Genomic DNA, 27,494 nt, shown 5'->3' on the forward strand with positions numbered 1-27,494 from the left:
TGTCAGACATACAGTATAGCCTTGGCACAGGCGTGTGTTTCCACACAGTGCAGTGAAGGCTGTGCACTGTGAGTGGGGCAGACACACTGGCAGGTAGTACCCGGGGCCTGTAGGAGGAACAGTGGAATATTCACAGACATGAATGGCCTACTTTATACAACTCAAAATATGACTTTTATTCTATTACAAAATTGAGTTATATTTGTGTCAGAATATAGGAGACAGGTTTAAGTGAAAGTGTAAATAGTTAAAAGTAAATTAAGTTTAAAAATGAATGGAAGCTGTTTTGTTTTTTTAGCGTTTTAATTAGAGGAAGCTGCAGTTCCAGCATGTGGCCGCTAGATGGTGGCAGAGCTGCACAAATTAACCCTCAGGAGAGGAGCCACACACACACACGGGGGCAATAAATGGTTTTAGTGGTCGCGGTCAAACCAGCTGTAAGAGTCCTTTAAATGATCAGCTGTTTTTATTTGTTATGTCACCTTGAAGTTTGAAGGACTTTTTTCTTTCTCCAGCTTCCGCTCAGGATGTCATCTTAATCCCCCTGCAGCCACCGGAAGCGCTAGATAAAGCCGAGGTTGCAAAGTGCGTCACAGCGCTGAGAGCTGCTGCTGAAAGCCGAGTCTGCAGTCCAGCATCGACAAGTCTTCTGTTTGCACAAAGAAGAAAAAAACCCTAAGCGGACGTGTCTCCTCTCTTCAAGCATGGTGAAGATCGCTTTTAACTCGGCTCTGGCCCAGAAGGCGCTGGGCAAAGAGGTGCCATCCGCAGTGACGGTGAGCAAAACGCGGCTTCAGTGCGGTTTCTGAGCCCGGTGTCTGATTTTTAGTGTGGTTGCAAGGCCTGCACCGGCCTCAAGCGGTCAGCTCTGACCTGTGCTTTATCTCACCTGTTATGTATTGTTTTGTGTTGTGCAAAAGAGGCTTACATTGAAATCTTAATGCATCGAGAGCCATGTTGCACCTGATGCGGCACAGGATGGGACCGCCCATCTTCTTTGGACAGCTGTTCTGCAGAGGCCAAACATCCACCGGGATTACAATGAGGCAAAGCTGAGGCAGAATTAATGCAATGTTACGATTAACTTGTTGACAGCATTTGTGTCCATGTGTGTGTTTGTTTTTATTTAGGATCCTGAGCTGGCCTCTGCTCCAGCGGGTAACGAGGGCTCCACAGGTCGCTGTCTGCTCACCCTGCTGGGCATCGCCTTCATCCTCAGTGGGCTCATCGTGGGGGGAGCATGTCTCTATCGATATTTCACCCCGAAGGTAAATTCAATTCAATTCAGTTTTATTTATATAGCGCCATATCATGACAAAATTTATCTCATGACACTTAAATATGTATGTCTCCCTACAAGTGGTATTTAGCCACCATTACCATGTGACACATTGGGTGTGTTATGGTGTAATATACTAAATTTAAACAAGCGACCTGTGTTGTGGTTTAAACTTGCTTTATTACACAATATTTAATCATGTGCATGTGTTAAAGGTGCAGTGTGTAAGGATTTGGTGTCATCAAGCGCTGTGATTTAAACCCTGTCACCTCATCCTCACCTTGTAGGCATGAAGGAAAAACAACGGTGGCTACGAAATATCTAGAGCCAGTGTTTAGTTTGTCCATTCTTGGCTGCTGTAGAAACTTGCTGGTTCATGATGGTGGACCTGCTGCGTCAAAGGCTGATTCTGAGATGAGAAAAACATAAAGATCTTGCACTAATGAAAACTGAGTTCTGAATATTCTGTCCTGTAAATAGAGCTCCCCCTAAATCCAACACATTTGACCTTCAAAGGTCCAGTGTGTAGGATTTGATGGCACCCAGCAGTGAGGTTGCAGATTGCAACCAAATGATCACACGTCTCACCCTGTCCTTCCAAGCATGTCGTGCCAAATTCACACAAAAAAGCAGAAAGGTCATATCTAGATCAGTGTTAAGTCTGTCTGTATAAAAGCGGTGGTTCAAAATGACGGACTTTGTGGACATTGTAGTTATAAAAGGCTCATTTTAAGACTTATACACTTAATGCTTACACACTGGACCTTTTAATGCCACTCCAATACACCAGGATGGACAATAACATGTCATATAAAGTCACTGCAGTGACTACAGTCTCTCTGTTTCCACAGTCTAATAACGTCAAAATGTCAAAAATACTGTTACCATTATTATTATTAAGATATGAAAGCAAACTAGTTGCTTCCATGAGTCATCCATCCCACTCTCTTTGAGATAAGAGAGACTAGGGTTGCAAAATTCAAATCGGAAGTTTCCAACTTTGAAAATTTGAATTTTCATAGTTGCAAACTTTCCATAGGAATTTATAGGAATAATCCAGGAATTTACAAAATTGAACTTCAGCCCATAACAGGGAACTTGAAATATAGTTTAAGGGAAATATATTTTAGCATAATCTTGACTAAAACAAGCAGACCTCATGCAAGTTAAATATATGTCGTTCCTCAATCACATAACCAAATCACAGATAGCTTGCTGATATCTTAACATGATCTAGCTTTTCACTATATTGCCCCAATTTTCAGTTAATTCCCATAAATTTCCATCATTTCTATGGCAATTTTAAGATTTGGAATATTTCCAAAATCTACCAGCTTAACTTCCCATGTAACATTTCTGGAAATTTACCAGAAAGACTGTATTTCTCTTAGTCTCCTGTGCAGAACAGGATCAGTGAATGAAGCAACATTCACACTACACATGAGGCGATATAAACTATGAAACCACATACAAACAAGTTGCTGTAATACACAGATGAGATGAATAGACAAGTAAAGATATAAATAAGTGAATGTAGTGCAGTCGCAGCAGAAGCAGTTTGCAGGTTTCAGAGGACATTCGTATACAGGATATGCATTAACATGTGTTCATCGTAGCTCGATCTGTATCAGATGTTATCCTGTAATTCTCAAGTCACTCTGTTCACCCATTTGAAGAGGAGATGAGTGTGTTATTTAAATTGAGGAAGAATTATTAAGGCCACATTATTAAACACTGATGCCTCAATGGGGAAACTAGAACGCTGACTCTCGCTGACTTCCGTCTCTGGAAAAAGTGCAGACTTCACCCTTTTTATAATTTTTGCTGTGTTGTCAGTGGGATGGGCTCCCGTTCAGTGCAACATCTCTGTGCCCACAGGGATTCTTTTCTTATGCAAACGAAGCAAAGCCTAAAATGTCTTATTAAGCTATTAATACCACACATAAACACCTTAGTTCAAGTGAAATTCAGCATCCTGCTTACAAACTGCGACATTAAAGAAGCAAATATGGGATTCTGGTTTATTTATCTTGCAACAAGTTCCCTTTTAAACAACATTTCTTCTTAAATATCACATTAGTCCCGTGAGTCCAGAGAATGTGTTATAGCACTTTTTTTTTCATTGTTTTCCCGCTCAAGCTCACACTGTTAGGTAACACTCGACACGCCCCAAGTGGTGAAGCAACATCATGAATGAGCACGTAGCCGGGCCGAAAAAGCATATCTATATAATTATATCAATCCACTTTTCATTTTCTTTTCAGTTTGTGGGTTAAATTGGTAGCACACAGGCGAAGTTATTATTAGGTGCACGTCTAGCACGTTGTGAGAAAGATAACTACGGCAGGGTGGTGCTGTTGCTCAGTTTCAGCAGGATGTGCAAGTGAAATTAGGCGGTTGTTTCGTATCATGTGAGCATGTATGAAAATGTAACTAGACAACACACCCGGTACTCTGTTGGATTGTCTTTTTTCTTAGGTATTACTGTCTTCTATCTTTGTGCAGGTGCAGTGCAAGTCAAATGTTGGTCACACGTTCTCATTTATTATTTTTTGCATTGTAAAAATAGCAATATTTATGAAATAACACTGTCATCAAAGCAAAAATGCATCTAGAACCTCAGATATAAAATAAACTCTCCTTTTTTTGCGCTTGTTTTGTTCCCCATATAATTCACTGTGTGTATTTTCATGGTTCTGATGTCTTCTGCAATGTAGAAGATAATAAAGACAGAAAAAAAAAGGCACTAAATGACCAGGTGTGTGCTTACAGTGGTTTAAACTTCATCTACACTTCTTTGATCAACGCACTGGCCTGTTGCGACTGTTGTGCAAACTAGAAACCGCATGCAAACCACAGTTTCCGTACATGTAACACAGAGTTGCGCCATTAGTGGCTGTAGTGCGTCACTTTTGCCTAAAAAACAAAAACATGTTGCAACGTGACCCTTCACATCAATACTTCTAATGCAGCCGGTTCACTCTGATTCTCTAAGATCTGAAATACAAATAGATAAAGTGGAGACATCATGGAGGTCAATTAAAACATTTTCATCTCAAATGACCATATTGCTTTTGTTAATCAAACTCCAGATAATCTAAAAATGCAAAATATCTTCAGCTGAACAACTAAACTTGGACACCAAACATTATTTTTGTGTTTGTGTGCACGTTCCTGCAGAGGCTGTATCACGGCGCGATGCAGTTCAGTGATGTGTCGGGCGGAGCTGGAGGTGAGAGCCAGCCATACTACCTGCCACGGGTGGAGGAGGAGATGGAGATCTCTGACAGCATGGCTGTCATCAGCGTCCCACCTCCTCGCTTCAGACCTGGAGACCCCGCTTACATCCTCCATGACTTCAACAGGGTAACACCGACACATTGAATGCCCGGCATATTCGCGCTCCCAGTAATGTGGTTTAAATTCTTTCCTGATGACTTTTTGTGTGTTTGTGTGTGAGCAGAAGCTGACCGCATATCTGGACCTGACTCTGAGAACCTGCTTCGTGATTCCTCTTAATACCTCGGTGGTGCTCCCCCCTCAGGACCTCATCGACCTCTTCTCGCAGCTGATGGTGAGCAGTGAGCAGTTATTTTTGTGTCCTTGTGATGTCAGGATACAGCTGCCAGTAGAAGAGACTTTGTTGGATGATAGAGGAAACACTACACTGACATGCCACTCTTGCTCAAGATCACGTATAAGCCGTGAATATAATCTGGGGAAATCCAGGGATTTATAATAAAAACAGAGTGCTTCAATCCTCTGAAAATCTGACATTTCTGTTACTTGTAAAGTAAAAAATTCCAGCGTGCATCACCTTCCCCCATCGTAGACAGTCTGCGATATTATTAACTCTATGAATCAGACTGAGTAATCCAAAATTCAGGGATTACCCTTAGAGAAATGATGCTAGCACCGGCTCGGCTGGAGTGTAGGTGGACCTGAGGCGGCTAAATGAAGCCTGGTTGCTCAAATAAGCAACCAGTAATGGCACTTACCTGTCAATTGAAGCGGCCACACTGTTGATTAAGCATAACTTTAAGCCTTAATATAATTTGAACAGGTGAGTTGTATATAAATTCACCCTCAGTACAGTTGTCATGAATGGGGAAATTAGCTATAGAGACTAAAACTGTTTTTTGTACCAGGCTGTAAACATGTTTATTTCTGCTGTGAAGATCTGAACATGGGGACTTATGGAGACTGACTCGTTCTGTAGCCAGCTTGAATGGACGTTTGAGGAACTGCAGTTTTTGTCATTTCACCTCACAGCCACTTGATTTTTAATTCTAACAATGTTGTGCTGGTTCAGATTTGTTTTATTTTTTAGTTTCAGAACAGTCCGACCCAAAACTGTACGTAGGCACTGAGACTTTAAGTTGCCTTCACTCTCGAGTTCTCGCCCGTGACAGGTTGCACAGCATTTGGCGTTTGGTGGGTGGTGGTGCAATGAGCGAGTTTCATTACCAGTTGTGAAAATGTACAAAATGCAGAAGTCTGATTATGACTCATTAATTTGACAGACATCCTATCTGTTTTCACACCATGCTGCAGTCGTGTTTACTGAGCTGGTTACAAAAACTAAATATGGTCTGATAATGATTCATAATCTTTTGTTTTCGTCTCAGTCTGGCTCATATCGCAGCTACTTGGTGCACGAGGACCTGGTGGTGACGGAGCGTATCGATGACATTAAGCCTCTGGGCTTCTACATCCGTCGGCTGTGCGATGGAAAGGAAACTTACAGAATGCAGCGTCGCTCCAGCCTGCCAGGTCTGGATTCACACAGCACGGCTGAAACTGACATTTTGTCATGTTTGTTGAGCTTCACTCACATTTTATTAGCATACATTTTAATTTTATGCAAGTCGATGCACATTTAAAATGACAGAAGTGTCTAAACTTCAAACCTCTTTGGGCGTTGACTCATATCATCAGACATTGCTGGGTTTCATTTACATAAAATCTATTAATAACACTCTAAATTTAGCTGGTTTAAAAGCAGCTATACACAGACTGTTTGTACCTAGTTTTACATGGGGAGGTTACACACTGATGGCATTGGCTATGGCCATGTAAGGTGCCAACTGCTCATCAGTTTGAGGAGCTAACCATTCATACACATTCACACACCGATGGCGCAGCTTTCGGGAGCAATCTGGGGTTCAGTATCTTGCCCAAGGACACTTTGACATGCAGACTGGAGGGGATCGAATAGCTGTCCCACCTTCAAGTCTTCTCAAGCTGTAGCTCTTTAAAATGTCAGCCAATATAGGATGTGTTATGTAAGATCATTTGTCTGTCCCTTTTTTGACATTAACTCTTAAATAGAACCCATTCAGCTATTATGTTTGTGTTTCACTGTGAAACTGGAAGCTAATAAGCTTAGCTTGCCACAGTAGGCACTAATGCTGTCGTTATTTCAACACCATCAGTCCTCAGCAGGTCCTACACACGTAATTTAAAGGAGGGACGTGTTGGTAGAGCATCCGCCCCATGGACAAAGTCACTATTCAGCTGTCTCTGTCAAATAAAGCTTGAAAACAACCCAAAAATATCTTTAAAATAAATAAATAAATAAAAATATACAAAGGAGGGATGTCTAACTAGCCAACATTAGCTGTCATTCAGGGGCCCAGTTGTGGTGATGATGGTTGTCAAAACCCACAGGCAGCAGCAGGCAGTCCAAGTCACGCTGGAAATATGCAGCTTTGGCTACCAACGCCAGTCCCTCAGCTTGGTTCTCCCTTTTTTAAATGATAAAACTAATAATAATAATAAAATAACAAATACTGATAATTCATGGAGAACACTGATGTCGTTTCTGCCTCGTAGAAAACGCGTCAAACCTGCAGTCCCTTCAACATTTTATCATATTTTGTCTCTTGTGTCCGTCAGGTGGAGGCATCCAGAAGCGCTCTGCCGACGATTGTTTCACCATCCACCACTTTGAGAACAAGTTCGTGACGGAGACCAGGATCTGCAAGGCTTGATGGGAGAGCGTGGTCATGAAAGTGTGAGAATGGAAGAAAGTGACAGAGAGAGAGAGTGGGAGGGAGTAGGCGAGTGGGAAGGAACAACTTTTAGCAGAAAGTTACTTTTGTATAAAACTCTTAACTCTTTTTTTGCCTCCCCCTGCTTTAACCAGTGATAAGTGAATTTAAGTTACGGCATTATATAGCTCAAGCCACCCCACTCCTCTGCTGTATTTCCCTGAACCTGTAGAAGTCTTAGCTCTCTTGCGCAAATATTCAGTAGTTATTCTTGTACTGATAACCAGCGTCGGCCTGCTTACTAAGAATATACTAAGTTTCATTTGTTGTATTTTTCTGTTTGTTCTGTTGCTGCAGAATTCTAGTTATAACTGTATTACAACATTCAACCGCCTCCAGACGAGAGTTGTTAATCCTTCTACTGAATATCCTCGTGTTACTGAGAAGTCATTCATATCGGACCTGCCTGTGTGTGTCAGCTTACTGTTCCCACTAGAGCAGCCTTTGACAAGATCTACTATATGTTATAGTGTGATATAGCACAAGTCCCCCTGCAGATGTGTTACAGTTACAGTACACATGTAACACGGTCGTCAGCGTCTTTTTAAGGATATGGACCAGAGATGCTCGAGACGAGAGCTCTCAGTCGCCACTTTTGTAGATATTTCCCAGAGTGCCCTGCTGCTCCCAGAGCCCTCTGCTGTCCCGCCGTGCGATGACCTTTATGTAATCGATGGTGTCATACCTGATGGTGAACAGTCCAGCACCCTATGTGAGCAGTGTTTGTGTTTGTGTAGAGACTTCTTTTTGTGTGTGACGATAAACCCGGAAGGTGAAAGGAGTGAATAAGCTAGAAAGAGAAATTTCAAAAAAATTTAAAAACACTTTCTGTGAGATTTTCAATCCTTATTTGTGAATTTGTAGTCCCGTGACCTGAGATGATAGCTATAATGAATAGCTCACTATAAGTGGCTACATGTTTTGCAGTGAATCTGCATTAAACACTCAGAGAAAAGACTGAAGGCAAAAAAACAAACTTTGAGTCATTTTTAAGTGGTTTTCCACTCGATGGCTGCACAGAAAGACAATCAGACAGGAAGTGTGCTTGTAAAACTGTGTTTCTTCTGTCTCGGCTTTTTAACAATACTAGAAGATTAGATAAAAACCAATGTCGTGTGCAGCTACTGAAATGAACTTCACTTTGTTGCTAAATAAAGTTGCATTTCTTTACCTACTGAATATTTTTGGCTTGTTTGCTCGTTATTATTAAAGCACCACTGAACGCTTTGTAAAGCCGACACTAACCCCCGTCATCATCCTCCTCTGCAAGCTGCTCACTTATGAAATTGGATCAGGATGCTGGTTCACGAGTTTTTCCTGTATTCTCTATTCCCTGATGAATATTGGAGATGTTGGCACAGATGGCAAAGTCATCCTTCATAACAGGAACAGCTCACTCTTCACCGGAGTCGTACAAATTTAGAAAGAACAGGCGCACCTTTTATTGAAATATAAATAGAAAAACTTGCTCCTAGGTTTTCACACACTTCTTGCATGTTAATTGTATTTCCTCAGTTTTCAGGAATGCATACACTTTTTACACTTCGTCTCAAGGTTTAGTTGTTATTCCACGGAGTTTAGTTCTCTAAGTCCTCTCCTCCACTTATACAGGACAGACGCCTGCTGAAAGCCATGCCCTCTGGTATCTCCGGCTTGCTGAATCGCCTCCGAAATTCATCAGTTGTGAAATAGTACATGACTGGATCTAGGCTGCAGTTTAGGCTGGCAAGGCAGAGCGTGACTGGGTGAGATCGCAGAATCAGTTTCCTTAGGGTGCAGCTTTTCACGGCGTTGGCTTTAACCAGGAAGTCCAGTGGCATAGTGATATGGTAAGGTGCAAAGCACAAGAGGAAGACCACAGCACAGCTCAGCACCATCCTTAACGCCCTGCGCTTCTCCCCTCGGTCAGGAATCGCCCCCTCTGTCCGTTGCCGAAGGCTGCCAGCGGTCAGACATGTGCAGGATAACACCAGGATGAAGGGGATGATGAAGCCAAACAGCTCAGCTAAGATCAGGAGAGCCCAGGCTCCTGAAATACCGACAGGCTTCATGGGCAGCTCTGAGAAACAGTAATCCTTTTGGGTGTCCCCGTTACTGGAATTAGAGTTTGAGTCACTGTTGGGGTTCCTCAGCAGAGGGAAGGGCAAACAGCCCAGGAAGACTAACAGCCAGCCAAAGGCACAGATATACATGTCTCTTTTCCGCCTGGATGAGTTGCACCTCAGCGGGCGCATGATGAGCTCACAGCGACGCATGCTGACGCACACGAGGAAGTAGATGGAGGCGTACATGTTGACGTATTTAAGGTAGAAGCAGATCATGCAGAGGGACTGACCAAAGGGCCAGGTGTTAAACAGGTAATAGTAGATCCGCAGAGGCAGAGAGAGCACCTGAGGAGAGCACAGAGAGTGTCAGGATGGTTGTAAAGAAGAACTTTAAATAAATAAGACAAGACAGTCAGTCAATCAGAAAAACTGATTCAGGGTGTTTGTCTCATTCTAATCATGCGACAGAGGCCGGCGTGTAAAGAGAAGTTTGACCTGTTGGTCACACAAAACAAGTTTGACATCATTTCTTTCATAACTGTTCAATAGCTGGTTTCTAGCACACTTCATCGTCCTTATATGGGAGATTTTAAATAATTTGCTCATCATCTATCTATCTGTCACTGCCTTGAGTCAGCTGGAGCCTATCCCAGCTGACTCAAGGTGACGGGCGCGGTACACCCTGGGCAAGTCACCAGTTCGTCACAGGTCGAAAACCACTCACATTCTCACCTACAGCCAATTTAGAGTCCAAAGCTGTAATATGAGTATGACATATAGGCCTGCTTATTTCTAATTATAACTAATTAATCTAATCTCATTATTTCTGGATGTATCATATTTTTAAATTTAGCATTCACTTATTCATAAAAACGTTCCTCCTCCTCTTCATAGCTGATACAACGAGATTAGTTTGAACATTGAACTTGGGCTTTAAGTGAAGCGTCTCTGTTTAAAGATCGACTACCATCCACACAAGTGAGAACTGATAAAAAAGTTAGTCAAATTAGATCAGACAAGGTGAAACAGATTAAAAAAACATGAATCTACATAATGTTCATGCACGAGGAAGTACATGAATATAAACCTGATAAAATAATCAAATATGAAGTATCAAAGAGACGGAGGGATTTTTTACCTGCAGCAGGTCGGCCACAGCCAGGTTCATCATGAACACCACTGCCTTCTTCGTTTCTCTCACGTACACCCTGAACACCCAGAGTGCGAGCACATTACCCAGCAGGCCTGGCACTAAGATCACGCTGTACACAACTGAATACATATCGTGCTGGTACGTGCGTAAAGATTCACTGTCCGTACAGTTGGCAAAGCTCATCTTAAGCCAAGGGCTGTTTTTACTGTTCAGACCAGCAGCTGAATTCAGGAAGCTTGTATCAGGAAAGCTGCTCGTAGTCTGTTGATGGAGGTGTTTGAGCATCCATGCTGTCCGTTATGACGAGGAGGAGTTCATGCTTCTTCTTAATCTTTTGCCCAGTGCATGCTGAGATAGAGTGAACACAGGTATCTGTAAAACAGGATGATATTCGTGTTACAATAAATCGGCTTTTGATGGCATCATGTTTTGCATGTTGCACACACAGTTGTGAAAGAACCTTTTGTCTAGACACAAATCCCCAGTGACACTCACAGCATGTACTCAGCCATGTAATAAAAAATAATGTACGATGTGTGCACGATCACAGCTTTTGCAGCCCCGTTTACAGTAAAGCTGCAAACCCACTGAGGATGCAGACATTTCCCACACAGTGCATCTCCACCTGCGAAGTAGCCAACAAAGGGCTGATGTGAAACAGAGTGAGCGAAGCGTAAGTGAAACTAGCATGTTTACTGCAGAAGTCAGACCAGCCGCCTGGTTAACAGGTCAGACCGTGACTAACCTGCCCTTAACACAAAGAGAAACAAGTGTCTCTCTTGTGGGTACACCATTTTAAAATACATCATGCATCAGCACAAAATGAAAGTGCTTCCTCAGAATATTCTAGAAACTTTTAGGCCATTTTAAACCCTCATGGACGTCAGATAATAAGTTTTAACTCAAGTGGAAATGTACAGTAATATTGGTTACTGGTTGGGTTTCATTAGTGTGTGCTTTAACAAGAATGCACAATGAGCTGTGAAGATGCTTTAAACTTGACTGAACAGAACATGGGAACCTGATGTTGATCTTTAATACATGAAATGTCTGTACAGATCAGACCTTTGAAATGTGAAGATTAGAAAACGAGGCTTCCTGCCATTGTTCTGTCCGAGACATTTCTAGTATCTTATCTAAGACTTTCACACCCTGCAGGACATGTGAAAGTGTTTCAGCATAATTAGTGAGTGAAGCTTGACAAGTAGCAAGGAAACAATGTGACAAAGTAACAAGTGATGATGCACATCTGTTTAACATCTGTCTTAACCTTTGGAGGATGTCTTTTCAAACAGTATGATTTATGGGCTTCTCAGCTGTGGTGCACTTAGTCTGCAGATCCTTCGCTTAAGTAACACAGTGTAGAAACACTCAATTACAAATAAGAGTACAAGAAGTATTTAGAATATCACAGCAAAAGTTGTAGCTGGTGACCTATCTACCTCATACTTAACCCAGTGGTTCACAAACGAGGGGTCAGAGCCCCTCCATAGGGTCACAAGATAAGTCTGAGGGGTCATAAAATGATTAATAGGACAGAAAAGAATACATTCTTCTACACAAATGTATATATAAGGAGGCCACTGGGTTAATCTTCAACAATGTGGTGTGTTTTATGTTTTTAATGTCAAATCTGAAAAGAAACCCGTAGCTGCAGCCGTCACATTACATGCACTGAAGTAAAAAGTGGAGCTTAAAAAAAGCATAAAATGCAAATACTCAAGTACAATCACTCATGGATGCACAGTGCTGTACAGTACTTTCCACCACTGTTTCCCATGGAGGGCATTAGTGAGTAGAAGAGTTTTGGTTTAATGAAGACAGCTTTTAGAGATGTGAACTCTTCTGGCTTCTGATCTCCAGCTGCCTTTTATCCCACATCTCCCACATCTCCCAGTGGACTCGCAGACTCCAGTGTTCCTTTTAGTAACCCTGACCTTTGACCTACGAGCGACTGTTTTGGTGTGATTTGTCTCTCATTGCTCTCACTTTTGCACGTACAGTATGCCTCTTGTCAGATATGATGTCAAAGGACTTTTTCATTATGACCAATTACTATTCACTTCCTTCTTGTGGCCTATAGCAACAGATCTGTGTACAAGGAAGTCCATATTTTGTGTCCTGGAGCTACACATCATCTTACTGTGTTGGTAATTGAGTACATTAAGGAAAACTGTGTCAGCCTTTGGGGTATATGAAGATTTAAAGTTAAATTTCTGCACTCCTACCTCAGGATTAAGCAGTTTTAGTCCGATCTCGCCGACGGGCACGCATTATTTCATCCACCGTGATTCATCTCTCTGTGGGTTGTTGGAGCGTTACAGCCTTTCCACTCAGACAGCACATCTGGCCTCGTGTATCAGCACCTTAAAATGTTGGTCCCAGGTCCCTCCACGTGTGCTGCTTCACAACACACACGAACCCCTTAATCTCAGATATGAATGATACACTTCCACGGACAGATGAGGGCACACACACTGACACTCTGGCCTACAGGCACACATTCACACCCTCAACATAACACACATTCCTCACATTGGAGAAACATGCGAGATCCCCCATGAGGCATGACTTCACACTGAAGGCATCCAGCTGTTAACGGACTCTACACACCAAACTGTTTTCAAATAATCTATAACATTAACAGCATCTCACCTCTGTCTTGAAACTTGAAGCTGCGTCGAATCAAAAGGGAGAAAGGTGAAGCATCAGCCAACACATGCCCTCCCCTCCCTGTAATACTTGTCACACTCTCTATCCCGCTCTCTCTCTTTCTCAAACTCTTGTTTTGTTTCCAGCCCCTCGTGCTTCTTTCTTCTCTTATTAAATGCGATTGTTTTTGGTAGTAATATCTCACTGTGGTCTCTCTATCTGTCTTTCTCTCTTTGTGTCTCTGCTGCACTGTGGGGTTTTAGCACACATATTGCTTCCTGTGACTGAGGGGGAGTGGTTTACAAGAATGTTTGACACCACAACTTCTGCTATTATGGTTAGTTTTCTCTTTGTGGACGACGTTTGTCTGCCATGCGTGTCCTTTTTGTGAACATTGTGAAAACATTTTAATACATAAGGACAGATAATCAATACTAAAACGAGGAACAGACATGGTTTTGGGCTGCTTTTAGTTTCTCTCTTTTGCATATTTCACAACATGACCGTTTCATTAGAGAAAGAGATAAGAAGTGGGTGCATTTAGGTGGGTGAATAAGACAGTTTTTTCCTATGGTGGGCTGCATCGCATCTGCCTGCGGGTGGGAGTAGCCACAGAGTTGGCTCATAGACCCAGATTTGGGTTTAGCAGATGCAAGAGGAGGTGGGCGTGGGGACAACGGCTGTCAGTTTGCAAGCCGAGCTCAGAGTCTGGCAGTTACCTTTTTTTTAGCGCTGCGGCAACTGCCTTCACCACTTTGCATTGTGAGAGGAAGTACAACAGGAATGAGCTGGCACCTGTTTTCATATTTTGTTGTGCAGAGAGGAAACCTCTTTAAACCAATTTTAGAAAACAAGCAGAGACACAGAGATATCAGAAAGCGCACACATGCTTTATTTACAGGTTACATTCAAACGCATTCACATTTACAGCTTTCACATTTATGATGTAGCTTATTTAAAAATTGTAGCATGTTCACTGGAGTTAAACTACAAGCTGGGTTATATAAATATCGTGTGCTCACTCATTTTTCAAACAGAGACATCATTTCAACCGCTGATTGAAGATTTAATTGTTTCAAAGCGATGTCCTCTCCTGGGAGAGTCTTTGGGTCAGTTTTCATTCAGACAGCTGTAACGTGTGCAATCATCTCACTGTCCAACATCAGTCTGATTCAATCAGAAAGCATCATGGTGACTCATCTGTTTGTCATGGTTAGCTGTCATTTCCTAAACACACATCTGAATAATGCTGTTCCCTGTCTGAGCAGTTACTCTCCATGCTGACCATTCTGGACTGTGCGGGACGCTGAGTCCATCTCTATGCATGCTGCTGCTGCAGGTATAGAAACCTTGTATATTCCTAAGTATGGGCCATTAGTCTCTCACCGTGCATGGCTCTATGAAAAAATGAAACAATTTGTACTAATATCTTGTATGACGTCCCACATGCAACAACAACAACTCTGAGTTTGCAGGCTTGTTAGCTCGGTTCATATTGGGAAAGTTCAAGTGCTTTACCATCGACTCCTGTCTCACAACTGTCTGCAAACAATTGCTCTTTTGTGGCGTGGGTTATACTCCCGCATGGGGGGGAAAAGTGGATGGTGCAGCACAACAAATAAGCTATAAAAGCATCCTCTATTTTGGGCTCTCCGGTTCTCCATTCCTACCAAGCACAGTCAAGATGCAAATTTGCAAGTCAAAGTCGAACTAAATGCGAAAGCAAAGACAGATTTACATTGACCGTTAGTGTTAGGGGAATTTGATTTCATTGAGTTTTTGCCAGTTCAAACGTTGGTGTAACTGGGCCCTAAGTCCCACTGCGGTCCTGTGTGGTAAAGTTTATGTACTGACTGCAAACTCCTGGAGTCTAAAGTAGATCAAAGTATTCACCAAATGAATCATTAATTCACCCAAACTCTGCAAACTCATGCATCTGCTGTCTGATTCAATCAGAAAGCATCATGGTGACTCATCTGTTTGTCACGGTTAGCTGCCATTCTCTAAACACACATCTGAATAATGCTATTCCCTGTCTGAGCAGTTACTCTCCAAGCTGACCATTCTGGACTGTGCGGGACGCTGGGTTGGGGAGCTGATCGGGGAGGAGAGGAGCGAGGCGGTGAAGGAGGAGCTGCGCCTGGTGAGGTGCGACCTGAACTCGGCTGTTAGAAAGTAATACAGCAGAGGGTTGAGGCAGCAGCTCAGGCTCGCCATGCACAGAGACACCGGGTGGAAACGACGCACCACCTGCTCGGTCACACAGTTAGACACGATGCCCTGTGACACCATCAGATAGAGCAGAAAGTTGAGGTGGTAGGGCGCAAAGCAGAACAAGAAGAGGCTGAAGCAACTCAGTACCATCTGTAGAGCGCGCCGCTTCTCACTGTTTGTCTGCCTCTCATGACATTTATCTGTCTGGCTGCTGGAGGCGACTGACTGGAGTCGGCTGCGTGCTGAAGAGTTGAGTGAGGTTTGCTGATCCTGGATCTGTCTTTGCTTGAGGGACTGGGCGATGCGGACGGAGCTGTAACTGATGCAGGCCAGAGGAATCAGGAAACCGAAGAGCTCAGCGAGAGCCATCATGGTGACCGCCAGATAGACAGGCAGACGACGCATGGGCAAGTCCTTAAAGCAGCTACCGTTGGTAGAATTTAGACCGGACATGCTTGTCTGCCTGGTGCTTGAACTCAAAGGTGAGTGGGCAGAAGCAGCATCCAGAGGATTCGACGTGTTGGTCGGACTGCTGCTCCGCATCAGAATGAAAGGCGAGCAGCCCAGGCCGACCACCAGCCACACTATGAGGCTGATCAACAAGTCGAAGCGCCGCCTCCACCGGCGAGCAGCGAACGGGTCAAGCAGGAAGACACACCTTTGCACACTGATGCACACCTGGAAACAGAAAAATAGTGACCAGATTTAGAGCCACAGGAAGTACGTTTGTTCCTAGAACAGGGAAGGGTGTCACGGTTGCAGACTGGAATAACTTCCTGTTTTCATTTTAAATAAAAGAAATTGCTAAGGTCATGTTTTTATTGTAGTATCTTCACAATATCCCAGTTTACTGCGCGCTTACCAGAAACACTATGGCGGCGTACATGTTGAGATATTTGAGGTAGAAGCAGAGCAAGCAGACGCTTTTTCCAAAGGGCCAAGTGTGCGTGAAGTAATAATAAATCCTGAGCGGCAGAGAGAGGATGTGTGCCAGGTCTGCGAACGCCAGGTTTATCATGAAGATCACCGCCTTGGTCTTCTTACTGCAGGAGCAACATTCAGACAAGAGAGTTAGCCGCATCCACAATGTGTTTGAGACTTCACGTATGTGTGTGTGTGTGTTTGTGTGTGCACCTGATATGTCTGCAGAGGACCCAGAGAGCCGTGGTGTTGAGCAGCAGCCCCGGGATGAAGAGCAGCAGGTAGAAGTAGGTGTACATCTTCTCCATGCTCTTTTCCCACTCGCTCATATTGAAGCCACATCGTGAGGAGGAGTCCTCCCCTCCCGTTCCAGACATATTCAGACTCATTTGAATTGACTCAGACACCCATAACAGCTGAAGGAGGAGAAAGGTTTCGACATAAAAGTATTGTTTTTATTGGCTTTTACTGCAATGAGGCAGTCTTTATAAGAGCTTATAGGTTGAAGCTGCATTCTAACATGAATAAATGATTGATTGATGCTTCGTAGATCTGATATGTTATTCATAAGAACAACACTTTGGTTGCCAAGTTATGAAAAATGTTTTTGACTGGTTGTTGGCAAAACAATCTCACCTCAAAGTCTATTAGTAGTTTTTCCTGAGCTTTTAATCGTCGACACAATCTTCAGATTAAATCAGCCCGGCTATCTTCACACTAAGATTTCTGTTTATCTCATCATTATCAGTGCCTGTTAGTGTTCGTTTATTGTTTTCAATTGTTTTCAAATTTGCTATTTTAATGATTTTAAATGACATTCTGATGTTTTTAATTAGATTTTCTTCTTTTTTTTGTTTTTTATTTCTATTGCTATTGCTTGTCTTAATGTCAAATGTGTTTCCTTGCCTCTGTAAAGCACTATGAATTGCCTTGTTTACGAATTGTGCTATACAAATAAACTTGCCTTGCCCTTGCCTAGTGTTGACGTTTAGTCACTTATTCATTCAGACGTTGCAGTTGTTTTGCCAACTGCCACCATTCAAAAATAAACTTTAAATCTCATCTTTGGCTGTTTATCCTCCTGTTATTTCTCCAAAGGAAAACTGCATCACTTAACTTCTGGAAAAAGTCGACAGGGCATCTCGAGCTCACTCTATTTTTAACAACTTCTGAACATTTACAGCTGCAGACACGATGGGTTGTTTCGGTGTTTCCTCTTTTGCAGTAGTCCATCAAGTCTTTAGTTGGAGATACAATTACAATCCTACTCAACATATATAGAAAGGCTGCAGAAATTATATCATGTAAGCAATCAGACATGTGTGTTCTCTTGAAATTAGCTATAAAATACAGTAATTAATGTTAATAAGTCATTAAAGGATCACTCTTTTGCAGCAATCCGTTCAGTCTGCAGGTGTAAATATTAATGTTTGGCCCAGATGCAGCTTCTATCTTTATCTTTTTTTCATGGGTTAAGTGTTATGACAGTTAATGAGGGCTCTTCCTGTTGAACTAAAAAAACTCTGATGGAGGATAAACAGCAACCAGTGAGATGTTTCACAACTCGTTAACCCCCCAAAAAGTTTTTACTAATAGCTCACTGCCTTATTAGAAACTGGTGCATGTATTGCATGAAATATATAACAATAAATGAAATGAAATATGAAATACTTCAGCAGGAAATGCGCAATAATCTGCAGCAATAACAGAATTATTTTACTTATTTACTTATTCTATGTACAATTTAGCTAATGCAAAGATTTTAAAAATATTTGTATATGTGTATTTGATGGATGCCAAACTAAATGAAGGTTTATGAACATACTGGCAAAAAAAAGGCTAATAAATCAGAGATGACTCTGTGTTTCCAAAGATTGTATCAGGAAATGTGTAAGAAAGACAGACAGCGCAGCTCAACTCAAGGATAACTCTTTCTTTTTCCTTTAAGATGAGACTACACCCTTTCCTCTGCCAAGCCTCAGAGGGAAGAAAGAGAAGCGACAGTTTACTGTAATTTCTTTGACCACTTCTCACTGCTGTTGGCTGTTGGGGTTATCAGTCAGCAACACTGAACGCCCTGAGACTTGAGTTTAAGGGAAGTCATGCGCAAGTTAACTTTGGTGCAAACATATGAGTTAATTGGTGGCTTTCTCAGAACGGTGATTACGTCTGTAGGACATCTGAACAATTTCCTAAGATCTGACTTCTGTTTTGGTTTTAGAACCACTGATGACATTTTTAAAAACAGACAGACTGTGCTACAGTGACACAATTTTAACCTGCATGACAACAACAGAGACATAAAAATCCAAAACATTCCTTGGCGTTACACCTAATTTGACTTTAATAAAGCGTCTAAGATGAAACTCACAATAAATGTTGATACATTCTAATGCGACATGAAATCCTCAGTCAAAGAGGATTTCGCAACAAAGCCGCTAGACACTAGACCACAAAAGCAAAGAGACAGCCTCACAGACGTTATATCTCTTAGGATAAATTGTGTCATTACCTTGTGTATCTCTTTATGTGATCAGGACGGAGGTGAGAGGTCAGTGCCAGGGGTGACCAGCAGCAACCACATGCTCGAGCAGCTTCACACTTCTCTGTAAACAGCAGGCTGACGCACAGGCATGCCGCCCTCCTCCAACTATACAGTAACAAACAGGGTCAACAGCGATGTTGCACTTCAGCAGCAGCAGAGTGAACAGCCTGTGTGTGTGTGTGTGTGCAGTGTGAAGTCAGCATTCACCCGCCAATGATGTGGTTTCTATTTGAATGCTGCACGAGGTGATGGTGCTTTTCTGGTGTGGGCTGTTCTCAGACGCGACCGTCTGTCCGTGTTTTAGGTGATGAGGGGGAGGAGGAGGAAGCTCTGCCCTCGTGTATGTACGTGTCTTGCATTTGTGACATCACAAGCAAACAGCGCCAAAGCCTAAAACACACACAGTATTGGACAGAGAGAGAGAGAGAGAGAGAGTGATTAAGAAAACAAAATGACAACATTGACAGGTAAAGACATTTATCTAAAAAAAAAGACAGATGTAGAGGAAGAGTCCTCTTACCTCTGAAATGTTGAAGATGTTTGAAGTAGGTGATCTGGTCAGTGGACACAGGAGAAAGTCTTTTCATGCAGTTTGTGTGCGCACATCTCCACTACTATACCGTACTGTGAATGTCTCAGTTTGTAACCTGCAGCGTTTGGAGCTGTGAACAAATTGCAAGAGTTTATCCACTTCCCCTATCAGATGCAACACTTCCTGTTTTAATGCAGTTGTATATCAAACCATTATTTAATAATAGGTAGATTTGCGTGTCGACTTTTTAATTGTGAAACTTTAGTCCTATTCTCGCAATCTTCTGTGGTAAGTGAGGTGGATGTCATTTGCAACATGTTCGTGGTTTCAGTTAAAAGAAAAATTTTTCACGTGCTCTCACCCCTCTAATATGCAAAACCAGAGTTCAGCAAAAAGGCAGCAGTTTTATACACCCTTTTGGTTTCACACTATTGGGTGAAGAAGAGCCCAGGGAAGCTGAGAACTGCCAGGTTCCCAGGGTGTGCCAGGTAGCTACGTGGCCTGTGCGAAGCTTCCTGTGCTACTGTTGTGCGGTTTCACCTTAACACACACACACGTCACAGGTCGATGAGCGGTAAACATGTCGAACACAAAGAAACACATTACAGTTAATGGACAGTTGTGCCTTTTCTGCTGCTTTCATTAAATGTTTCCTCCAACTTTGAGCCACTAGAGGTCAGAAAAGGCCAATTCTCACTGAGCACCAGCAGGCTACGCTGTTTTATCTTTTATTCTACCGCTCAGAGGGGCAGATTCTTTAAAAGAGGCATTCGAGGGATTGTGCGATTGCAATATTTCGTCACATCTTGACATGACACAAATGATAAAGGGTGGCTCTTGCATATTTTTCTACACTCCCCAGTATACCCAAAATCCCAGAATCCTTCTTCTGTTGTCTCTGTCTCTGCTGCTGGATGCACATGGTCACATCACTCACACTACCAGACAGGCCTACTAGGATTACTCACACACACTCTCTATGCATGCTGCTGCTGCAGGTATAGAAACCTTGTACATTCCTAAGTATGGGCCATTAGTCTCTCGCTGTGCATGGCTCTATGAAAGAATGAATAAACAACTTGTACTAACATCTCGTATGACGTCCAACATGCAATATCCCCTGTCGAGATGGAGTTTGTTGTATGCATACAGAAACAGATGACCCCGCTGCTGGTCCTCACCAAAATGCACTGTGACTGTTAGAGGCTAAACACACGAGCAAGCCTGGAACATGCCAGCACTAGACAGTCATAATCATAATGGCTCTCTGAGCTTCTTTCTACCGTCTCTTTACTGTGCTCGCTCTTCAATAAATATTTTAAAAAGTAGATGCACAATTCTGAGTTTGCAGGCTTGTTAGCTCGGTTCATAACGCGAAAGTTCAAGTGCTTTACCATCGACTCCTGTCTCACAACTGTCTGCAAACAATTGCTCTTTTGTGGCGTGGGTTATACTCCCGCACGGGGGGGAAAGTGGATGGTGCAGCACAACAAATAAGCTATAAAAGCATCCTCTATTTTGGGATCTCTGGTTCTCCATTCCTACCAAGCACAGTCAAGACAGTTTGGTCAGCGATGCAAATTTGCAAGTCAAAGTCGAACTAAATGCGAAAGCAAAGACAGATTTACATTGACCGTTAAGGTTTGATTTCATTGAGTTTTTGCCAGTTCAAACGTTGGTGTAACTGGGCCCTAAGTCCCACTGCGGTCCTGTGTGGTAAAGTTTATGTACTGACTGCAAACTCCTGGAGTCTAAAGTAGATTAAAGTATTCACCAAATGAATCATTAATTCATACACCCAAACTCCTGCATCTGCTGTCTGACGACAGTTTGTGCTCCGTGCAGTGTAACACGATGATTCAGGGTATTTAGTCAACAGTGTTCGCTCAGTGTTCACGGAGTGTGTGCACTTTGCTGTGTGTAAGAGACTTTGAGCAGATCTGCAGTCTAAGGCCAGATTAAGACAGAGAGACCTCATTCAGAAGCAAACAATGGACCATTGCTCCAGTCATAATAAGCATTTGGCCTGTGACACAGCACACAGGACAAGGTCCTAGTCTGGATCAGAGCTGCCCTCTGCTCCAAGAACGAGAACGCACTGGCTGCTCGATGAAAATGAGGAGACGGAGTAAAAACACTCCCCCGTGAGTTCAAACCTACGTTCACGCTGACAAAGGCCAGTTCAGAAAATGTTAGACTGCGCTGAGGCGGGAGAGAGAAATAATAAATGCAGCCATGACAGCAATTCAAAAGAGACGTTTAATGGCCTCAAAATTCAACATGAGACACATTTAACTCAGCAGGTCGGCGCGCTGCTGTGTTATAATAACAACCACACTAAAGAGTGTCATAACATTAATGTCTAAAGTGATATAATGTAGTGTGAAAGATTGAACTTTATAACAAGGAAACTTAAAGGCTCAGTGTGTTACAAAAGTACTAAACAGCATAGTTCAACAATGTGGACGGAAATCTCTACTTAATCCACAATCCAGTGCATTTGTGAGTGTTTGTGTGTTAAGCCTGAGTGATGATGTGTAGGAGTCTCTTCCAGAGGCTCTGCATGTCTCTGGACATTCGTCCTGGAGTGGCTAGGTCTCTGGTCCCTGTAGTGTCTCATAATAAACACACACAGATACATTCCTCTGCTCTCCAGTGCTGGATTAATCCGTAAAGCCCAGGCCATACCTCAGGTCTTACCTCAGGACTTAACTAATCTGCCGAGTTATGTGTTTGTCACTTCCAGGACCAAACAGCTGATTGTTTTATTTTTCAAATTCACAGCTACTGATGAGCCCACCTGTCTGTCTTTAACCTTCCTTCGTCTCTGCTGAGTCAGAACTGACTCTCAGACGTCTTTGAGTCTTTTCCATTGCTGGCCACAGTGTGTGTGTCTCTGGGGAGAGTGTTTGCTGTGTCCTGGGTCTCAGTGTCGCTACGGGGGATACTCTCCGGCCGGGAGCCAGGCCCTTTGCCTCCCATGGTCAAGCTTTTTTGGAAGCTCTCTGACGTGAAGTAGTAGACCACAGGGTCCAGGCAGCAATTGAGGCTGGCAAGGCAGAGCGTGATGGGGTAAAGAGTTCGGGCAAAGCGCTCCACAGCGCAGTTAGCCAGGGCCTGGGTCCGCACCAAGGCGTACACAAAGAGGATGGAGTTATAAGGGACAAAGCAGATGATGAAGATGCCCAGATGAACCAAAATCATCCGGAGGACACGTCTCTTGCTGTCACAGCCGTGACCAACAGTCACCGGACGCCGAAGCGTCCTCAGAACAAGCGAGGAACATACCAAGTTCGCCAGGAGGGGGAGAAGGAAGCCCACAATCTGGGAAATAAACAAGAAATGTAACAAAACTTTACATAGTGGAGCATCAATAAACATCACAAAAGTCTAAATGGTTTTATGTTAATGTGTGTGACTATCAGAGCCCGTCTCTCCTCACTCACCTCGATGAAGATGGTGATTTTGGACAGGTAGGTCCTCCATGTGCTCTTTGAGAAGCCCTCAAAGCACGTGGTGGCTCTGTTGTTGCTGTTAATGGTGGAGAAGAAGGTCACTGATATCCCTCCGCCAACGATGGTCAACCACACAGCAGCACACACCAGCGCCGCGTTCCTGCGCGTGCGGATGGAGCGGGAGCGGAAAGGGTAGACTATCGCCAGGAAGCGGTCTACGCTGATGCAGGTGAGGAAGAGCATGCTGCCGTAGATGTTGGTGATGAAGGCTGTTCCCGATACCTTACACAGTCCATCTCCGAATGGCCAGTGGCGGTTAACATTGTAGAAGACTTTGAATGGCAGCGTAAAAACAAAGACTAAATCGGATAACGCTAAATTAGTCATAAACATTGTGGTCTCGTTCCGAATCTTCATCCGGAAGCAGAACACAAAGAGGGCGGCACAGTTGGTGATCAGGCCTAAGACAAAGACCACGCTGTAAACAACCGAGTACAAGTTGTACTTAAAGGAGTCGTCGATGCCGCAGTCCTCCATCCCTGTCTCGTTCAGCACCAGGCTAGCCATGGTGGCGGCTCAAAAAGGCGGGGTACACCAAAGCTGTCAGGAAAGGGGGCTAGTGGCAGCGGATGTCTGGGGTATCGGAGGTGTCAGCAGGGGATCCACCAGTCAAGTCCCCACCAAGTCATCGTGGACATTCACACACATAAATAGATGCAGAGACGGTCAGGATGCAAGCCTGCTGGGCTGGTCAGTCATCCTGTGAAGAGAAAAGGAAAGGCTCAGAGTCACTTCCTCACTATAAAAGACACAGAACAAGACGTAAACAGCTGCAGCTCTCTATAAGAAGAAGCATATGGTATTCCTGTACACCTTAAGCCAATACACCAAGCACAGATTTAGTCTTTTTAGTACAAGTAAAAGGAAAAATCATTAATGCTTTAAAATCAGCTCTTTAACTTGTTAATTTCAGTGTTAGTATGGCTGTAACATCAGTTTATTTGCATGTTTGTCACTGTGTGTGTGTCTTTATGCAGTCCATGTGTTATCATTCAACATAAATAAAGTCTCATCTGTCCTCAGGGTTTTAGTTCACATGGCTGTGAGGCACTCAAGCTGTCATCAGCGCCGTGAGAGGTAAATGACTGCCAGATACAAAAACATGTAGCGTGGATTAGGAGGTAAAACACACATGAGCTGCAGTCAGTCATGCCCGATGTTAGAAATCCAAGGCAGTGCTCCGAGTGGAGGAAGTAAATAAGCCAGCATGTTGCAGAGCGGAGAAACACAATACTTCTGTTGTCGAACAGGAACAATCGAAATGATTTGACATTGTCAAGGACAATGTATTTTCTCGTCATTTGCAATATTTGTGTGAATGTATGATGTCAGAACAGGAACTGGATCGATGGGAATGTGTTGAATTTGTAGAGCGCTTACTATGTTATCTCTGCAACAGCACGCTGTGTTACATGAACACATTTTTATTCTGCAACCACAATAAACTTTTGTACAAGAATTCACTTTTATAGTGCGGATGCGATGCCCAAAGAGCTCCTGTCATACAAAATGTACAATGCATGTTGTTTAATGATTAGATCAGTGCTTTTCCAATTTGTTGACTAGTTGCTTGCGAAAACATGTCTGGATTCAGTCAAAGAAGTCAACTAACTAACACACTATATATTACACCAACTAAATGATTTGTCCCTTTGAAGAAAACATAAACTCCTGTGTGTAAAATGTTTATAATAAACCTTTGTTGCAGTGTAGAAGCCGCAAATCTGATTGCACATTGTTTACAGGTACTATGTAAATCATAACACTTGACACACTGTAATTTACAGTACACTCTCTCAGTAGTTTTTTCCTGGCAAACAAATATTACACAAACACTGAACCACAAAGGCACGAGCCAAACAAATGACACACAGACTTCAGCCAAAGCAGAATCCAAGGTAATTTCCCCTTTCTCATTTTACTTCTCACGTGATCTTAAAAAGGGAAACTCCGTCAATTCAGCACCAGTTTCACTCAGCTGGTCATGAGAAGCACTGCGCAGCATGTGAAAACAGTTGTCTCACGTCTCGTGCGGCTTTAGACGGAGCGCTCCTGGCGGCGTAAGGGTTGAAAGACGTGCCTGTTTATTAGAAAGGCTGGATGACGCTATCCAGTTGCATTTTTTGTACTTTGACCTGTATTATGGACTAAAACTTCAGGACATCTCGGCCTCGGCTCTATTGATTTATCTTTTATCTCTGTTTACTAAAATCTCCCTCCAACTTTATTGGAGTGCATTTCTTAACGCGCTTTAACAAGCTAAACTCGCCTCGTCTTGCATTACGTAACTCAACGCTCAAGCAACATTGAGGTGGTCAGCCTAGTGTCTCTGGAATAGCTCCACTCTATACGTCTTTTCACCACACACACACACACAAAGGCGATGCTGTGAGTGTAAGCAGTCCATCAGCCCCATCCTGTGCCAGCTGCAGTGTGACATCTTTACTGCATTTTCACACGCCTCCCAGAAAGCCTCCACAATACCCTCACTGTACCCGTCTGCACCAAACACACACTTACATATGCACAAGTCTCCACACGCGCATACACAACCAGGCCAATACTTACATGTGCCAGTCCTCTCTCTCACACACACACACATACACTATGGGTTTCTGTGTACTGTGGCTCCGTCCCAGGACCTCTGACAGTGCCGGCTTCATATTCAGCTGATGTTGTTTCTGCAGGGAGTCCAGCCTATAGAGCTGAATTTGGCTGCTTCAAGTTTAAAAGAAACAAGAACCAAGTCTACTTCAGACTTGTAGCAGAGACACATTTAAAGATGTAATTTTCTAAGGAGTCCTGCCGAGGGATTTCAGACCTGAGTGAGTGTGTGGATGGATTTCATGTACAGGTCGTGGACAGCTGCACAGTTAAAAGGGTTTCCCCCCGCAGTCGACCGTGGCAGTGACAGAAACAGGCCTCTGGGACCCGCTGATCTGAACGGATCGCGTTCAGGCTCAGCTCACATCCAGCTGTTCCTTTCTCTCACATGCACGGAGGCGAAGAGAGTCCAAGGTGGAGGACAACCAGGCTCACAGTGAACATCTTATGACCACCATCACCAGTATCAAACTACTTTATAAAGTTTATAAGGTTACATTTTATTAGAGCCGCTTAATTAAACAAACAGCTGTTTGTTTTTTTCTTTTCTTTACTATGTTTCGGGTTTGAACTGTTGAAGATGTCACCTGGAGATTTGGGGGAAAAAAATGATTTTTAAGTTTTAAAATATTACATAAAAGAACTGATAAAATAACAAAAATAACAAAACAAACAAACAAACAAAACGGTCAAATGACTGGCAGCAGCTGCCAAACAAAAACTGTAAAATTAAAGTAAAATAATTCAAATAACAAATCAAAAACTAAAAAAAACTGACATTTTACATACAAACAAACTGTACAATAAAATAACAATACTGATATTTGAGATGTGTAAGTGTAAAAAGATTTGTGTACAATTGTAAATAACATAAAACTACCGTAAAACATTCATTTTAGTTAAATTTGTGTAGTTAAGTCTTGTGATGAACATTTTATCTGTTACACTGTAATTCAATTAACATCTACGTGTTGAGGGTAAGTAATTTGTGGAGTAAACAGTTTTAGTGGTGTTTGAGTTATTTGTATCTTAAACTACAACAGACTTGTCATACACAGTAAATCTGAGCTCTGTACAGCCTGAATTTGTTACACAACTGGTATAAAAGGACAAAAAGTTGAGGCTCAAACAGTCCATCAGTTGTCTCATGTGGAAAGTAGGCGCACAAAAGTTCCTCAGCTGAAGACAAAACATGTTTTTGTCCACACAGAAATGTTATTGTTATATAAAACTTACTGGCAGCTGAATAGATGGTGACAGCTCACCTCCTGGTCACTGATGTTTGTCAGTCTGGCAGCAGCAGTGCAGCTGTCAAAAGAAAAACTCCATACTCTTCCTCTCCAGATTGTTTTTGGTGCTGCTCGCTGAGACTTTTGCGTAAAGTTTCAAAACTCACACTGCAACCTAAATATCACAAAAAAAGGAGTCACGGAGCCGCTCCAAAGCTGGTCGGAGACAAACAAATCCTGCGGGTGTATCCTCGCTCCGTCCCTCCGTCCGATAGAAATGGGGCCGCATCGCATCCAACGCGCCTGCTCACCCGGGGTGTTTGTGTGCGCGCGTAATGTGGAGAGCTGCATGCACGGCCACAGGAAACGAGACAATAGCCCCTCGGCTGGGCAGTATGGAGGGGGGAGGACGAGGAGGAGTGGGGGAGGAGGAGGAGGAGGAGGAGGAGAAGGAGAGTGTGAATAGGGCACTGTGGAGAGGGAGGGAGAGGGGGGCACACAGGCTGGTGTCATCAGGACCAGAAATAAAGAACTTTACTCAAAACTTAAGTCTAAATTTGAGGAAGGGTACTAGTACAAGAAGTATAATCTACAGCATTTTACTCCACTACAAAACAAATGAGGTGTTCTTTCACTGTAGATTGCAAAAGCAATATAAAAAAGATACATTAAAGGTCCCATATTGTATAACTTGAGATAATCACTGTATCAAAATCTGCAGAGAACTGCATGCAGAAACCTTTAAACAAGCT

At 43.0% G+C, this 27,494-nt stretch overlaps 4 protein-coding genes across 9 annotated transcripts; 1 reads left to right on the forward strand and 3 right to left on the reverse strand.

Annotated features, from left to right (window-relative positions):
- Positions 1–360: 360 nt before the first annotated feature.
- On the forward strand, positions 361–8,511 carry LOC104920598 (integral membrane protein 2A). 2 transcript variants are annotated; one of them, XM_027281663.1, is made up of 7 exons: positions 361–437; positions 516–776; positions 1,131–1,268; positions 4,460–4,645; positions 4,743–4,853; positions 5,908–6,052; positions 7,178–8,511. In XM_027281663.1, exons 2-7 carry the CDS (start codon positions 705–707, stop codon positions 7,270–7,272), a joined length of 747 nt encoding a protein of 248 aa, XP_027137464.1. In that variant the 5' UTR covers positions 361–437; positions 516–704; the 3' UTR covers positions 7,273–8,511. The 2 variants fall into 2 exon arrangements, with proteins under 2 accessions (XP_027137464.1, XP_027137457.1); XM_027281656.1 differs by having other exon boundaries at positions 397–776.
- On the reverse strand, positions 7,807–13,449 carry gpr174 (G protein-coupled receptor 174). Of its 3 annotated transcripts, none has more exons than XM_010732909.3 (4): positions 13,186–13,449; positions 12,759–12,930; positions 10,516–10,902; positions 7,807–9,722 (listed from the first exon to the last, which is right to left on the reverse strand). In XM_010732909.3, the coding sequence occupies exons 3-4, from the start codon at positions 10,813–10,815 to the stop codon at positions 8,910–8,912; spliced, it is 1,113 nt and encodes a 370-aa protein (XP_010731211.1). In that variant the 5' UTR covers positions 10,816–10,902; positions 12,759–12,930; positions 13,186–13,449; the 3' UTR covers positions 7,807–8,909. The 3 variants fall into 3 exon arrangements, with proteins under 3 accessions (XP_010731211.1, XP_010731212.1, XP_010731213.1); XM_010732910.3 differs by having other exon boundaries at positions 12,759–12,933; XM_010732911.3 differs by lacking the exon at positions 12,759–12,930.
- Positions 13,450–14,051: 602 nt separating this feature from the next.
- On the reverse strand, positions 14,052–19,542 carry p2ry10 (P2Y receptor family member 10). Of its 2 annotated transcripts, XM_019267099.2 has the most exons (6): positions 19,383–19,542; positions 19,070–19,252; positions 18,830–18,967; positions 16,531–16,733; positions 16,259–16,439; positions 14,052–16,074 (listed from the first exon to the last, which is right to left on the reverse strand). In XM_019267099.2, exons 4-6 carry the CDS (start codon positions 16,704–16,706, stop codon positions 15,208–15,210), a joined length of 1,224 nt encoding a protein of 407 aa, XP_019122644.1. In that variant the 5' UTR covers positions 16,707–16,733; positions 18,830–18,967; positions 19,070–19,252; positions 19,383–19,542; the 3' UTR covers positions 14,052–15,207. The 2 variants fall into 2 exon arrangements, with proteins under 2 accessions (XP_019122644.1, XP_019122643.1); XM_019267098.2 differs by having other exon boundaries at positions 18,830–19,252.
- A 2,092-nt stretch (positions 19,543–21,634) lies between these two features.
- lpar4 (lysophosphatidic acid receptor 4) lies at positions 21,635–27,125 on the reverse strand. Of its 2 annotated transcripts, none has more exons than XM_019258483.2 (3): positions 26,779–27,125; positions 22,841–23,609; positions 21,635–22,718 (listed from the first exon to the last, which is right to left on the reverse strand). In XM_019258483.2, the coding sequence occupies exons 2-3, from the start codon at positions 23,414–23,416 to the stop codon at positions 22,230–22,232; spliced, it is 1,065 nt and encodes a 354-aa protein (XP_019114028.1). In that variant the 5' UTR covers positions 23,417–23,609; positions 26,779–27,125; the 3' UTR covers positions 21,635–22,229. The 2 variants fall into 2 exon arrangements, with proteins under 2 accessions (XP_019114028.1, XP_010731209.1); XM_010732907.3 differs by having other exon boundaries at positions 26,750–27,125.
- Between the last annotated feature and the right edge of the window lie 369 nt (positions 27,126–27,494).

Source organism: Larimichthys crocea, chromosome I, assembly GCF_000972845.2.
Source record: "Larimichthys crocea isolate SSNF chromosome I, L_crocea_2.0, whole genome shotgun sequence".
Taxonomy (NCBI): domain Eukaryota; kingdom Metazoa; phylum Chordata; class Actinopteri; family Sciaenidae; genus Larimichthys; species Larimichthys crocea.

Excerpts from the sequence above, each read along its gene's own strand:
- gpr174 (XM_010732911.3), bottom strand. The coding sequence starts at position 10,815 with ATGCTCAAACACCTCCATCAACAGACTACGAGCAGCTTTCCTGATACA. Across the intron at positions 9,723-10,515 it reads CTGTGGCCGACCTGCTGCAG|GTGCTCTCTCTGCCTCTGCG; the intron begins GTAAAAAATCCC and ends TGCTCTCCTCAG.
- LOC104920598 (XM_027281663.1), top strand. The coding sequence starts at position 705 with ATGGTGAAGATCGCTTTTAACTCGGCTCTGGCCCAGAAGGCGCTGGGC. Across the intron at positions 4,646-4,742 it reads TCCTCCATGACTTCAACAGG|AAGCTGACCGCATATCTGGA; the intron begins GTAACACCGACA and ends GTGTGTGAGCAG. Across the intron at positions 4,854-5,907 it reads ACCTCTTCTCGCAGCTGATG|TCTGGCTCATATCGCAGCTA; the intron begins GTGAGCAGTGAG and ends TTTTCGTCTCAG.
- lpar4 (XM_019258483.2), bottom strand. The coding sequence starts at position 23,416 with ATGGCTAGCCTGGTGCTGAACGAGACAGGGATGGAGGACTGCGGCATC. Across the intron at positions 22,719-22,840 it reads AAATCACCATCTTCATCGAG|ATTGTGGGCTTCCTTCTCCC; the intron begins GTGAGTGAGGAG and ends TTTATTTCCCAG.
- p2ry10 (XM_019267099.2), bottom strand. The coding sequence starts at position 16,706 with ATGAGTCTGAATATGTCTGGAACGGGAGGGGAGGACTCCTCCTCACGA. Across the intron at positions 16,440-16,530 it reads GTCCTCTGCAGACATATCAG|TAAGAAGACCAAGGCGGTGA; the intron begins GTGCACACACAA and ends TTGCTCCTGCAG. Across the intron at positions 16,075-16,258 it reads ACGCCGCCATAGTGTTTCTG|GTGTGCATCAGTGTGCAAAG; the intron begins GTAAGCGCGCAG and ends TTCTGTTTCCAG.